The sequence below is a fragment of the Medicago sativa genome, chromosome 5 (assembly GCF_051527215.1).
Source record: "Medicago sativa cultivar Bolivia chromosome 5, Bolivia_mono, whole genome shotgun sequence".
Lineage (NCBI taxonomy): Eukaryota > Viridiplantae > Streptophyta > Magnoliopsida > Fabales > Fabaceae > Medicago > Medicago sativa.
This window is the reverse complement of record NC_140753.1, coordinates 47,627,041-47,639,991: the sequence shown is the minus strand read 5'-3', so window position 1 is coordinate 47,639,991 and position 12,951 is coordinate 47,627,041. Positions and strand designations below refer to the sequence as shown.

Here is a 12,951-nt window from a genome sequence, read left to right as displayed (position 1 = left end):
CTACCCAAACCAATCATCCTCTGAGATTTCATGTCCTGTATCACACATTTATCAGGTAAGAAATTAACATGATAGGATAAAATATTACAAAGCTTAGAGACAGAAATCAAATTGACTTTAAAATGTGGTGAATAAAGAACATCAGTGATGTGAAAATGAGGAGAGAAAACAGCAGTGCCAGCATAATGAACAATTATGGTAGTGCCATTAGGAAGAGTAACAAGCATAGGTTTGATTTTATGAAATGAATGAAGCAAATGTAAAGAAGAACAAATGCGTTCATTTGCTCCAGAATCAATGAGCCAATAATTTGATTGAACATGTAAGGAGCAAGAAATGACAGTGTTTATACCTGAGGTGAAGGAAGGAATGGAAGAAGTAATGTGGTTGGTGCTAGCAGGGTTAGGGCTGGTTGCTTGAGGAATCAAAGATGACTGTTGAAGCAATGTGACCAGATGACCATACTGCTCTTGAGTCAAACCAGTCTGAGAAACCATAGAAGATCCTTCACCAACTGATTGAGAATCAGTTAAACCTTCAGAAGTTACAGCATTAGAAGAAGCATGAGTTTTATTGTTATTGGGAAAACCATGCTTCAAGTAACAGAAATCCACAGTATGATTGTTCCTGTGGCAAAAGGTGCAATATCTTGAATTATTTTTAGATTGAGGAAAACCAGAAGAGGATTTTCCACGAGCATTTGTCCTTCTTGCATCAGAAGCATTAACAAGAATGCTTGAATCTTCAGTAGAAGTTGAAGCAGAAGTGAGTGCAGTATTGTTGCTCTCTTCTTGAACAACCATGGAATAAACCTTGTTTATTGAAGGAAGAGGATCCATGAGAAGAACTTGAGTCTTCACAACTGAAAAAGTGTCAATCAATCCAGTAAGAAACTGAATCACTTGATCCTCAATGCGAAATTCTCTAGCAGCACGCATAGATTCACATCTACAAGGAAAAGGACAAGTGCAAACAGGCATGGGACGATGTGAATTGAGCTCCTCCCAAAGAGATTTCATCTCTGTGAAATAATCAAGGACAGATTTGGAACCTTGCTTCAAATTGTTAATGGCAGAACGAAGTGAAGCAATACGAACTCTATCAACCATAGAGAATCGTTCCTGAAGCTCAATCCAAACATCAATGGCGTATTCATGAAAGACAATGGCTTGCGCAATTTGCGGAGAAACGGAATTCAAAATCCAAGAATGTATGAGATGATTACAACGCTCCCATGCACTACGATTCAAATCATCAAAAGGAGGAATAGGAATGGATCCGTCCACAAAAGCAAGCTTGTTCTTCGCACCAAGTGCACATTGCATAGAACGACTCCATGCGAGGTAGTTAGAACCGTTAAGAAGAGGAGTAACGGTAACTGAATTTGGTCCTTCGCTTGGATGAACGTAGAATGCAGAATCAGTATCAGCTTGTTGAACTACAATCGGAGCTCGACGAGGAGGCATAGTGCAAAAGAAATGCAGAAAAAAGGATGAAAAACGAAGAATGCGAAGAACAGAGCAATGAAGAAGATGAAGCTCAAAATCACAAACAACGTGAATAACGAGAAAAGAAGGTTCTCAATGCAGAATTGAGATCAAAACAAGAAGAAAGAAGAAGAATTTGCAAAGAATCATGCGAAAATCAAAGAAAAGAAGAGGAAAAATGAAGCTTAAAGCTCAAGCTTCAATGGCGGAAGCTAGGGTTTGGATCGTAACAAACTCTCTCAAGAGGAGAGAGAAAGAAACCGATACCATATTAAGAATGTAGTAGAAGAGAAAATGATTCATTAACTTGTGAATGAAGGTACATCAAGTATATATACAAATCTTATTGTACTGCATGAATGTAAATGTACTACCAGCTAAGCTATTGTACTACATTACTAATCTTTTGTACTGCATCATTATGTGACTTGTTCTGCAAGCAAGTGTCATCTTCATGCTTAGGATCCTTATTAACTTGATTGTGTAATAACAAGGACACGATATTCATTGCAACAGATGCAATGTCTGTAACCATGTGATTGATATCGCGACCTCAGCCACAATTTAAAATAATGATTTTGAGCAAGAAAAACACACCTATATCAGATCCATTTGAGGCTGATGAACTAGGAATTGAGTCAATTCAATTTAATTCACCTGTAGATGAAATTGAACTTGAAGTGGATGTATGGTATGGAAAGAATTTGGTTTATATAGAAAGTCAAAGACCATTCCTGAATCGACACAATTTTAACATGTTGGAAGGAGAGGTACCAACAAATGGTGTATTTGGAAATGTAATCAAAGTAGAAGTAATTGGAAACAATAATCTTTGTAGAAAACATGCAAAACAACACAAGTTCAAGTTGATAGCAGTGATAGTCAGTAGACTAACCTTTCAACATGTTTTATATATTATGCGTCTGATACGACACCGAGTAGAGTGTATGAGGTTAAGAAAAATGAAGGGAAGAAAGAAGGAAGGGACATTGTGAGGGTATTTAAGAGTGTAAGAGGATCATTAAAGCATCATAACTGTACGTGGATTTTGGTAACCAATGACAAATCTCTTAAAAGGAACATTCAACTTAAGGCCCAACAATTTCTGCCTATCTCCAGAACTGTGAGGTTTTAAACTAACTACTGTCTATGTTAAAAACAAATAATGAAGATCAAAGAAACCATAAAACTGTTCTGCTCTAACTTTCTATTTTAGATCGATGACATGAAGTCAAACTATTTTTATATAAACTATAAGTTGAATGATAAGAGTGATAAAGTCACTGGGAATAGTTCAATGGCAGTCCAAAAGGTGCTGACTCGTTGCCACATAACCATAACAAGTCCAATGAGCCAAGCACCATGTGAGGTATCTTCATTGACATAGTTGTGCAATATTGGTACACAGTCACAATTAGGAACTCGGTGAAAATTAGTTTTTAGGACAGTTTACTAGTTGTACAGGTATGCTAATTTAATTGACTATTTATATAAAAATGATAGAGTCATCTATTGTTGTTTTGCTCAGTTATGTGTGATGATAATTTTTGGTTCTTAAATTTACAATTTGATTTGGAATTGTAACCAATGGGTCCAACCAAATACATAATTCATGATTCACTTGCTTCACTGTATTGGAAATGCATTGTATTTGTATTTCTTGTAATGATCTGTACAGACCACAACATACACATATATACAACATTGTTTTGCAAGACATAATCCTAGAATCATGCTAGTCATGATGACTATTTGTTATACATTAATAACAATTATGCTAGGCTACAATTGACAGATAAATGATACTAATGTATATGATATGCTATAATGAATTGACCCTGCTATCAGGGAATCATGTTTCTAACTCCCTCCCTCAAACTGGTGAGTGGATCACACCAACTTTGTCTCTGATTTGGCTGAAACGAGTATGGCTTAAAGGTTTGGTGAGACAATCTGCAATTTGATCAGTTGTGGGAACATAAGCCACAACAACTTCATTTTGTAGTACTTGGTCTCTGATATAATGAACATCAATTTCAATATGCTTAGAACGAGCATGCAGAACTGGATTAGAAGCCAGAGCCTTGGCACTTAAGTTATCACACCATAGTACGGGTTTCCTTAGCAATGGGAGTTTAAGCTCGATAAGTAGTGAACGAATCCATGTTATCTCAGCAGCTAGGTCAGCTAGAGCTCTGTACTTGATCTTGATACTACCTTTTGTTTTCTTGAGGACCAAGAGACAAGTGTTTCACCAAGGAACACACACTGACCAGCCATAGATTTTCTATCATCAACACTAGTGGCCCAATCTGCATCAGAGAAGCCTGTTATATCCAAGTCAGTGGATGGTTTGATGTGCAAGCAATGATTGATGGTGCCTTGGAGATATCTCAAGATTCCTTTTTATGCCTTGCCAATGGTCAATGGTGGGTGAACTCATGTATTGACTCAGTTTATTTACTGAAAAAGCTATGTCAGGTCTTGTGTGAGTCAGGTATTGTAGTCCTCCTATGGCTTGTCTGAACACAGTTGGATCTTTGAATTTCTCCCCCTCAACTGTGAATTGCCTACCTGTTATCATAGGTGTTGGACATGGTGAGGAATTATCCATCTTGAATTTCTTCAGCAGGTCAACTATATATTTGGATTGTTTGAGGTACATTCCACCTGAATCTCTTTGCACTTCTATGCCTAGAAAATAGTGTAATTGACCCAAATCGTTCAGAGAGAAGACATCATTGAGTTGTTTGATGAAATCTTGAAGGAACCTATTATTGTTGCCTGTGACGATTATGTCATCCACATATATAAGGAGAAAGGTGATATGATCTTTACCTTTTAAAAGAAAGAGAGAAGAGTCACTCTTTGTGTTTTGAAAGCCCCAGTTTAGCAATGCAGTTTTCAGACTATCAAACCAAGCTCTTGGTGCCTGCTTCAATCCATAAATTGCTTTAGATAGTTTGCATATGTGATTAGGCTTGGTTGGATCAACAAATCCTTCTGGTTGATGCATGTATACTGTTTCTCGAAGATATACATTTAGGAATGCATTGTTGATGTCTAGTTGTCTGACTTCCCAATTGAGGTGCACTGCAATTGAAAAGATAATTCTAACTGTGCTAGCTTTGACTACAGGACTAAATGTTTCTTCATAGTCAATTCCAGCTGTTTGTTGAAACCCTTTTGCAACAAGTCTAGCTTTCCTCCTTTCTATGGAGCCATCTGACTTGTATTTGGTTTTGAAAACCCATTTTGAGTCAACTATGTTTTCTTGATCTTGGTAGGGCACTAGTATCCATGTTTTGTTGGACATGAGGGCTTGTAATTCCTTTTGCATTGCTTCTTTCCATAAAGGTCTTGTGAGAGCTTCCTTGGCATTTGCAGGTTCCATTGTGTCTTTGTGGGTCTCAGTTAGTCCAACATAAGGTATCTTTGGTTTGTGAATGCCTGACTTACTCCTGGTATGAATTGTGTTTCCTGTATTTGTGTTCAGACTTGATTTACTCACATTTTGTTGAGCTATGTCTGGTGACTTTTCATGAGTTGTGTCAGCTTCTGATGAACTATTATTAGTCTGTTCAGTGTCGCTGTTCACATCTTGAAAATGCTCAGTTTGAAGTGGTTCATTTTGTGCTTCTTCTGAATTCATCTCAACTGGAATTTCTTCTTCAGTCATTGGTGTGCTTTCATCATTGTTGGAATTACCTGCACTACACAAAGGAAAAGAATTAGATGGATTGTTAATTGTTGTTTTTAAAGGGCATCTTGTATTGAGAAACCCATCTTGGAATGGAAAGTGATCTTCGTTGAAGATGACATGTCTTGATATGAAAATCCTTCCATGAGAGTTGAGACATTTGTACCCTTTGTGAGAGTTGCTATAGCCTAAGAACACACACTTGGTTGTGTTGAATTGTAGATTGTGTTGGTTATAAGGTTTGAGGCAAAAGGTTTTAGAAGCTTATAGTCAGGTTCTTTATGAAGCATGAGTGAATAGGGACTCTCATTTTGAGTAACTTGTGATGGCAACCTGTTTATGAGATATACTGCAGTAGAGAAGGCTTCCCACCAATAATGTAAGGGCATTTTCACTTGTGCAAGCAAGGTTAACCCAAACTCAGCTATGTGTCTGTGTTTCGTCTCAGCTCTTGCATTTTGTTGAGAGGTATATGGACATGACATTCTAAACTGTATGCCAGCTTCTATTGCAATTTTTTGCACAGGTTTGTATTCACCACCATCATCACACTGAATTACTTTGATTTTTTTATTAAATTGATTTTCGGTCAAGTTTTCAAACTGGGTGAAAGCTTGCACAGTCTCGGACTTTTGTTTCAAGGGATAAATCCAAGTGAACCTACTAAAATCATCAACAAAGTGCACATAATATTTAAAATCAGAGGATGACATTATTGGTGCAGGGCCCCATACATCAGTGTGAACTAACTCAAGTGGTTCCTGAGCATGAGAAGAAGAAGACTTAAAAGGTAAAAGATGCATTTTACCATATTGGCATGCCTCACAAAAACTGAAATGATCACTAGGTGGTACTTTGACATTACAATTTCTCAAGACTTTGTGTAATATTTTATTGTTTGGGTGACCAAGTCGCCTATGCCAGCTCTCCTTGACAGATACATATGCACTTGGGCTCCTTTTGATTCCTGAGAGCTGGTACAATCCATCTTTAAGTGCCCCTTTTAGTACTGCCTTCCCTGTTAACTTGTCCTTCACAAAGCAACAATTTTTACCAAACTCAACAAGTATATTATTGTCAGCAGCTAGTTTAGATACACTTAGTAGGTTTTTGGTGATACTAGGCACATATAAGATATCATGCAGGTTAAGGGATTTAAGTTTAGATGAGCCTGTGGCTACAATTTCCAACTTCTCACCATTTCCAACAATTAGAGAATTCTTACCATAATGTTCTGATAAATCTTGAAATTTGTCAGTTTGGTGTGTCACATGGTTGCTTGCACCGCTATCAAAGTACCAATCAAAATCTTGATCAGCTCCTGGTGATGCTAGGAAGGCATTGTGTGCTGCTAGTTTGTCATCATCTGCTGAGTGGTTCGGCCCTGAGTAGGTTTTGTCAAACCTATAGAAACACTGCACTGCTGTATGACCAGTCTTTGAGCATACCTGGCAAGTTACTTTAGAGGACCTGCCTCTACCTCTGCCTCCTCTCCAACCCCTTGAGTTGGAGCCTCTCCAGTTTCCATTTGAGCCAAACTTGTTGCTTCTCCAATTTCCTTTGTAGTCAGTTTTGTTGGCTATATTTGCTGAGGCGTTAAGGTTTAGATTATTGAAGCTATTGAGTTGTTCAATTCTACTCTCAAAACTCAGCAATTGTGATTATTGAAGCTATTGAGTTGTTCAATTCAACTTTTACGAACCGGTTCGTTAAAATTCGCAAGGAAATTCATTCAAAACGACGTATCTAGCGAACCAGCTCAAAAGACTAAAGAAAAAAAAACTTAGGGTGTGTTTGGAAAGAGGGTTTAAGAGGGAAAGGGGGGGAGGGTCTACATTTCTTTTTTAATTTAAAGACATTATAAAATGATTTTTAAAAAATTGAATTAACAACATGATAAATGATCATATAATACTTCAAAAACACTTAATTTATCTTAAAAAGACATTTTATATTGTTCGTAATTTAAAAAATAAAAGTGAACCCTCCCCTCCTAAACCTTCTTCCCAAACACACCCTTAGACTAATTAACTTAATAGAAAAACAAATTCTCGCCAGTAAAGAATTCCCAAACACACCCTTAGACTAATTAACTTAATAGAAAAACAAATTCTCACCAGTAAAGAATCCACTGGCCCCACCTATTAAAGAAGGGAGAAAATTCACTGGCCCCACCTATTAAAGAAGGGAGAGAATTCACTGGCCCCACCTACTAAAGGCATGGGAAGCGCTTTCAACTCAATGGAAAGTATGCGAGGAGGGTGCTCTATTTATAACTTTAGCTTTTCATTCCATGCTGCTAAGTAGTCGATGTGGGACTTAGCTCATTTTATATATCTAGTGCTTTCATATCAGTGAGGTTAAACTAGTATATCTCATATTTTTGTAAAATAATTTATCAGTGAGGTTCAACATGTTATATATTTGCTTTGTTTGTTTTATATTTTTAATTAATTAATTTTGTAATCCATAGTATACCGATTATTATATTTGAACCACGAACCTAAGCGTACCGACTCTGTATACCCCCTCACGTACCGAATTCTTTTAAAGTTGCGAACCGCGTACCCGAACCCGTACCACGTACCAAAGCGAATTGCGAACCGTGTGACTATGTTGTATTCAGAATCCAATCCATTCAGAGTTTGAATGATTAGATCTGAGTTGGGGATAGGATTCCCTACTAGTTTGAGTTTATCAGCAAGATTCTTCATTTTGGTCAAATAATCTAGCATTTTCATTTCACCTTTCCTGGTGCTATGAAGTTCTGACTTCAGGTAGGTGATTCTGGACCTTGTATGTGCTCCAGCTAGACTTTGGGCCTCCTCCCAAAGTTGCTTTGAGTTCTCACAATGCAAGAATTGTGTTGCAATGTCTGCAGTCATGGAGTTCTTTAACCAACCAAGGAGTTGTTGGTCATAAGTTTGCCAATCTTCAAATGCAGGATTCAGCTTTTTGCTTGAATCGGTATTAGTGATGAATTGCTCAGGACACTCCTTTGTCCCTAGCATGTATCCATCAAGAGCCTTTTGGCAATAGAGCTCTGATGCCAAGATAAAATAATTTGTATTTGCATTTCTTGTAATGATCTGTACAGACCACAACATACACATATATACAACATTGTTTTGCAAGACATAATCCTAGAATCATGCTAGTCATGATGACTATTTGTTATACATTAATAACAATTATGCTAGGCTACAATTGACAGATAAATGATATTAATGTATATGATATGCTATAATGAATTGACCCTGCTATCAGGGAATCATGTTTCTAACTGGCAGGCACGGCATCTTGTTTATATCTTGATCTTTGTTGTTTCATCTTTAATCCAGTCTCATTCATTTTGTGCCTCTGATAACAAGCTTTTCTTTTCTAAATTACTTTTAGAAGTGTTCATCTTCAACCAAATTTAGTATACCAAATTATCCAACTTGTAACTTGCCCCCAAAGTTAGTTTCTTCATTCTTTGTAAAGTGTATTATTGAACAAGCTATAGTGGTTATCTTAGTTTATTTTTGCTTCAATAATTATAAGCTTGGTAACTGAAATTCATGTATGAATGTTTACTTTGGTTTTTCTTGTCTTCAGGTACTTAAAGGCTGGCAGACATTATTGTAACTAGATTGATGAAACAAATTATGATATTTGGTCTAGCATATGATACAATGAATCAGTGACTTAAGAGTATAAGGGATCCTAGTGTAATCAATTTGGCCATTTAGGTTTGCCTAAAATATAAGTTAGTTTCACTTGTGAGTTCAGGTTTGGAAGATACAATGAATCAGCAATCCTCTAAATGAGGTAGTCAACCACAAAATCAAATGTCATGATGCTCAGGTAAAGCTAATCCCCATTCAATCAACTCTGATGGTTATTCAATTTTTAGTGACCGTTTGTTGAAGCCTCTTAGCAAATCAATCTTCTGACCTGAAATAATCATTTGACTCAGAAAAAATCAAGATCAATACTCCGAGCATAACACCCCGATTTTTAAGACACGTATCATTTTTTTTAAACTATTAAGTCGCAAGTATAAACATTCAATGACGTTGTTTTCATGTAATATCACTTATAGTTATTTTCAAAAGAAACCGTGAACATTCAACAAATTGAATTAAAGGGAGCTTCAAAGGTGCTAATAAATTTATGTTTACTAGTACACTTCTTTTCTAAATGAGGTGAATAAATACTTCCAACGTGCAACCTTGCAGTTATATTCAATCTCTAAGAATGTGGCATCTTATATTTTCATCAAGTATGAATTAAGTTCTTCATGTAGTTCTAAATTAGTTATCTTCTGATAAATGGCCAAAGACTGCGTTTGTTTATCTTAAAAACACGTTTTGAATATGCTATTAAGCGCCAAACTAGAATTTTCTTGGCTTATGGATCTCATTCCAAGTCTAAATAACTGGCTAGAATATGATGTACAATTGGAATGGTTCACCAAATTCATAATTGTGAGTGCAGGTCAATATTGCAAAGAGATGCCACGGCAACGAAGATGTCTCATTTCGTGTATGGTAATATAAAATTTCTTTTTCACTGACTGGTATGTGTAATATAACAGAAAGAAGATTCAAGAAGAAAAAGAACAAAGGTCTTTATGCAACCAGAAAGTATAGACTTGAGGGATAAAAACCAACCCAAGCTAACTGAAATAACAAACAAAGAGAGTGCAACAGAATTATTGATATAATAAGTAATCTCATGTGGATGTACACGCACGCACACGACACTTTTCATTTCTATACAAATGAAAAGTGTCACACAACAGAATTGCTTCACGTATACTCACTCTAAATTTTGAAAAGAAAAAAAATGCTTGTAAGTAAAAACAATGAAGTTAGACACAACTTTTACAGAAGTTAAACTAATTTTCACTGAGTTACTAATCTCCTATGGATATACCAATGAAGATACCTCACTTGTTGCTTGGTTCATTGAGGCAACAAGTCAGCCGATTTAGGACTGCCAATGTATAGCTCTGTGTCAGACAAAGTACCACTAAACCCTGCCATTGTACTGTTCCCGATGAAACCATCACCCTTGTCATTCAAAACTTTTGAAGAATCTGAAACAGATAAATGGTCGTGCCTGGCTCCCTGCATGCCAGCTGAAAAAGTATCAGAATCCAACCATGTTTGGTTCAAGGATCCCATTGTTGAATTAGGTAACTCCTACATAGCAATGAAAAGGGAAGCTGGTGGTAGAGGCGGTATTGAGGCACGGTAATTGACGGAGAAGAATATGGAATTTGTAGGGGGGAAGAACACTGAGCATGTCTAGGACTTTTTTTTTTGAAGGGAATGGTATATCTAGTGAAGGTATGTTGCAAGCTTCAACCTGCCAAGGATTCACTATGTTTGTATTTTGCAAGATTTTAGGTCCATCCCAATTAACCTATGATAAAGAGGGGAAAAATGGTAAGAATCAAATATCAATCATTTGAAATATTTGATAGCTTAGTGTGTGTGTGTGTGTGTCTATATATATATATATATATATATATATATATATATATATATATATATATTTACACATGAAAAGTTTCTTATCAATTGGTAACATGAGTCAAAATCAAGATCCTACTTAGCAATAGGAGTGTTTACAATGAGAAATGCTTAGAAGGTTCTTAAAGATTATCATTATTAATGAAGCAAGTAAAGTCATACAAACAATCGATTCTAAAATGTTGGAGATGGAGACTCTAATGGTTTTCTGTCTCAATGTTTTAGAATTACATTTGGAACTTATCCTATAGGACACAAAGCTAGCTTACATTCCAAACAGAAGAATCTACGAAGTCTCAAAATTTTATATATCTATTTCATCTAATTATTGTTTCAACATCTAAATGAATCATGTATCCACTTCAACACAATTATCAAACAAATCATGAAATTATGGATTCATCTTTAATAAAACTATAAACTTGATAACAATAAGCAATTAAAATAAGAAAGCATATGCACCTCAAGAATGTGCCAATTAGGGACATTGGAAGAATAATTAAAGACAGTAGAGATTGTCCCCTTAGGCTGATAATATGCCTTTGAATTTGAAGACTCGTCTTTCTTCAACGTAAGTTTGACTCTAATTCCAGATTCCCAACCAATCTTCATGGAATCATCTACAACCTTAGCATCCATCACAAAATCACACCATTTCCTAGCTGTTGGATAATACACAACTTCAAACTCCATGTTCTTGTCCGCCAATTCCACTGCATTCAAAACCGCACTCTCAGTTAAATTCCTGCCTCTTTCACCTGTTTCAGGTGCAGGGAAGTTAGTGTTCCTGCGAATTCCAACTAATTTTTTTCTGGCAGAGTTTTTCATGAAAACAACAGAATCTTTGGCGACGAGTTTCTTCTCTTTCACAAAGTGAGACCAGCCAGTACGTAGTCTACTGAGTTTCACGTAGGTGCACCCCCATTCTTGGCTTTTAAGGTCGGTGACAGTGATGTTTTGAGACTTCACCAAGTCAAGCTTTGGAAAGATCAAGTCAGCGCATTCATGAGGTATATTGAATACAGATTTAGTATCAGTTGTTGTGAGAGTTTTGACATAGGAAAGATTGTTTCCATCGTCGTCTTCTTGGCCAGGAATAACAGGAGGAGGAGGAGGAGGAGGAGGAGGAGGAGGAGGAGGAGGAGAAGGAGGAGGATCTTGGGCAGTTACCGGAGTGAGGAGCAGTTTGGCGAAAACCTCATCAGTGAGAGCATCAACAAATCCGGCTGAAATGATGCATGGAAAGGATGGACGGTAATGATCATAAAGACACTGGGAGATTGTGACACCGTTAGGGGAACGACATGCATATTCCAAATGACCTTGTGGGATATAGTATACTTTAGGGTGAATCTTTGGAATGTTGTATGTATTGTTGTCAAAATCCGGACTTAAATCTCGAAATCCATGATTTTGTGACTTTATTCATCTTCAATGATTCAAATCCATAGTAGAATCCCAAAAGAAGAAAAATCCTTGTAAAATTGCATCAAAATCGCAGAAAATTATGAAATTCATGCATAATGGCAGGATTTTAAAGGATTTTAAAAGATTCTGTCCATTCTTTTTATACGTATCAATTTTTACCCTCTTCGTCAAATGACAGGTTTGTACTCGTGACCGGTTCTATAAATACATAACAGACCAAGTTTTTCTATTCTTTCACACCACACTGGCTCTTCACCGTACATCCAGTTCTAAATGAACTATACCTAACTAGATATTGTCTATTCCTTTCAATCCATCATCCTTTCCTTCAATCCATCATCGTATTTGTCAGGCATCTAAGATTTTCCTTTTAAGTATTTTGTCTAGGTTGTTTAGCATTATTACAACTACGAAATAATATTTGACATTTGTGTTATTTATGTATAATTATTTTGTGAACTTTAAATTTGAGTGAGGATTATATGCAATTTATAACATATATTTAACATTATTTTTGTTTAGGTAGAATCCATTAATTTTGATTCGATTTTACGAGTTTCGATTTTGTTATCCTATATGGACTATTGTACAAAAGTAGTTGAGTAAAATCTCAAGATTTTGATTGTGATTTTACGATTTTCCATTTCACTATTCCATTCGACCTGAAGCAAAATCCGACAACCATGTTTATCAAACAATCCCGCTTTGGCTAATTTGCAACTATCGACTGCGCGAAAAAGTAAACTACAAATCATATATCATCCAAAACTGGAAATTAAGTCCATCTTAGATTTCATGAGGGAATAATATAGAT

The 12,951-nt window shown here is 36.3% G+C and overlaps 3 protein-coding genes across 3 annotated transcripts; all 3 read right to left on the bottom strand.

Annotated features, from left to right (window-relative positions):
* On the bottom strand, positions 1–1,057 carry LOC146922538 (uncharacterized). Its single transcript, XM_085710843.1, has 2 exons — positions 353–1,057; positions 1–35 (listed from the first exon to the last, which is right to left on the bottom strand). Exons 1-2 carry the CDS (start codon positions 1,017–1,019, stop codon positions 1–3), a joined length of 702 nt encoding a protein of 233 aa, XP_085566969.1. The 5' UTR covers positions 1,020–1,057.
* Positions 1,058–6,177: 5,120 nt separating this feature from the next.
* LOC146922537 (uncharacterized) lies at positions 6,178–8,198 on the bottom strand. Its single transcript, XM_085711557.1, has 3 exons — positions 7,775–8,198; positions 6,386–6,766; positions 6,178–6,218 (listed from the first exon to the last, which is right to left on the bottom strand). Exons 1-3 carry the CDS (start codon positions 8,196–8,198, stop codon positions 6,178–6,180), a joined length of 846 nt encoding a protein of 281 aa, XP_085567683.1.
* Positions 8,199–10,136: 1,938 nt separating this feature from the next.
* LOC146922536 (auxin response factor 17-like) lies at positions 10,137–12,400 on the bottom strand. The gene is made up of 4 exons (XM_085711555.1): positions 12,355–12,400; positions 11,172–12,106; positions 10,471–10,599; positions 10,137–10,376 (listed from the first exon to the last, which is right to left on the bottom strand). Exons 1-4 carry the CDS (start codon positions 12,398–12,400, stop codon positions 10,137–10,139), a joined length of 1,350 nt encoding a protein of 449 aa, XP_085567681.1.
* Between the last annotated feature and the right edge of the window lie 551 nt (positions 12,401–12,951).

Excerpts from the sequence above, each read along its gene's own strand:
- LOC146922536 (XM_085711555.1), bottom strand. The coding sequence starts at position 12,400 with ATGTACGGTGAAGAGCCAGTGTGGTGTGAAAGAATAGAAAAACTTG. Across the intron at positions 12,107-12,354 it reads TGAAAGAATAGAAAAACTTG|ATTTAAGTCCGGATTTTGAC; the intron begins GTCTGTTATGTA and ends ATGGATTTCGAG. Across the intron at positions 10,600-11,171 it reads CTAATTGGCACATTCTTGAG|GTTAATTGGGATGGACCTAA; the intron begins GTGCATATGCTT and ends TCTTTATCATAG.
- LOC146922538 (XM_085710843.1), bottom strand. The coding sequence starts at position 1,019 with ATGAAATCTCTTTGGGAGGAGCTCAATTCACATCGTCCCATGCCTGTT. Across the intron at positions 36-352 it reads CATTCCTTCCTTCACCTCAG|GACATGAAATCTCAGAGGAT; the intron begins GTATAAACACTG and ends TGTGTGATACAG.
- LOC146922537 (XM_085711557.1), bottom strand. The coding sequence starts at position 8,198 with ATGCTAGGGACAAAGGAGTGTCCTGAGCAATTCATCACTAATACCGAT. Across the intron at positions 6,767-7,774 it reads ACGGTTCGCAATTCGCTTTG|CCAACAAAACTGACTACAAA; the intron begins GTACGTGGTACG and ends CAGCAAATATAG. Across the intron at positions 6,219-6,385 it reads TTCTCTAATTGTTGGAAATG|GACAAGTTAACAGGGAAGGC; the intron begins GTGAGAAGTTGG and ends TGCTTTGTGAAG.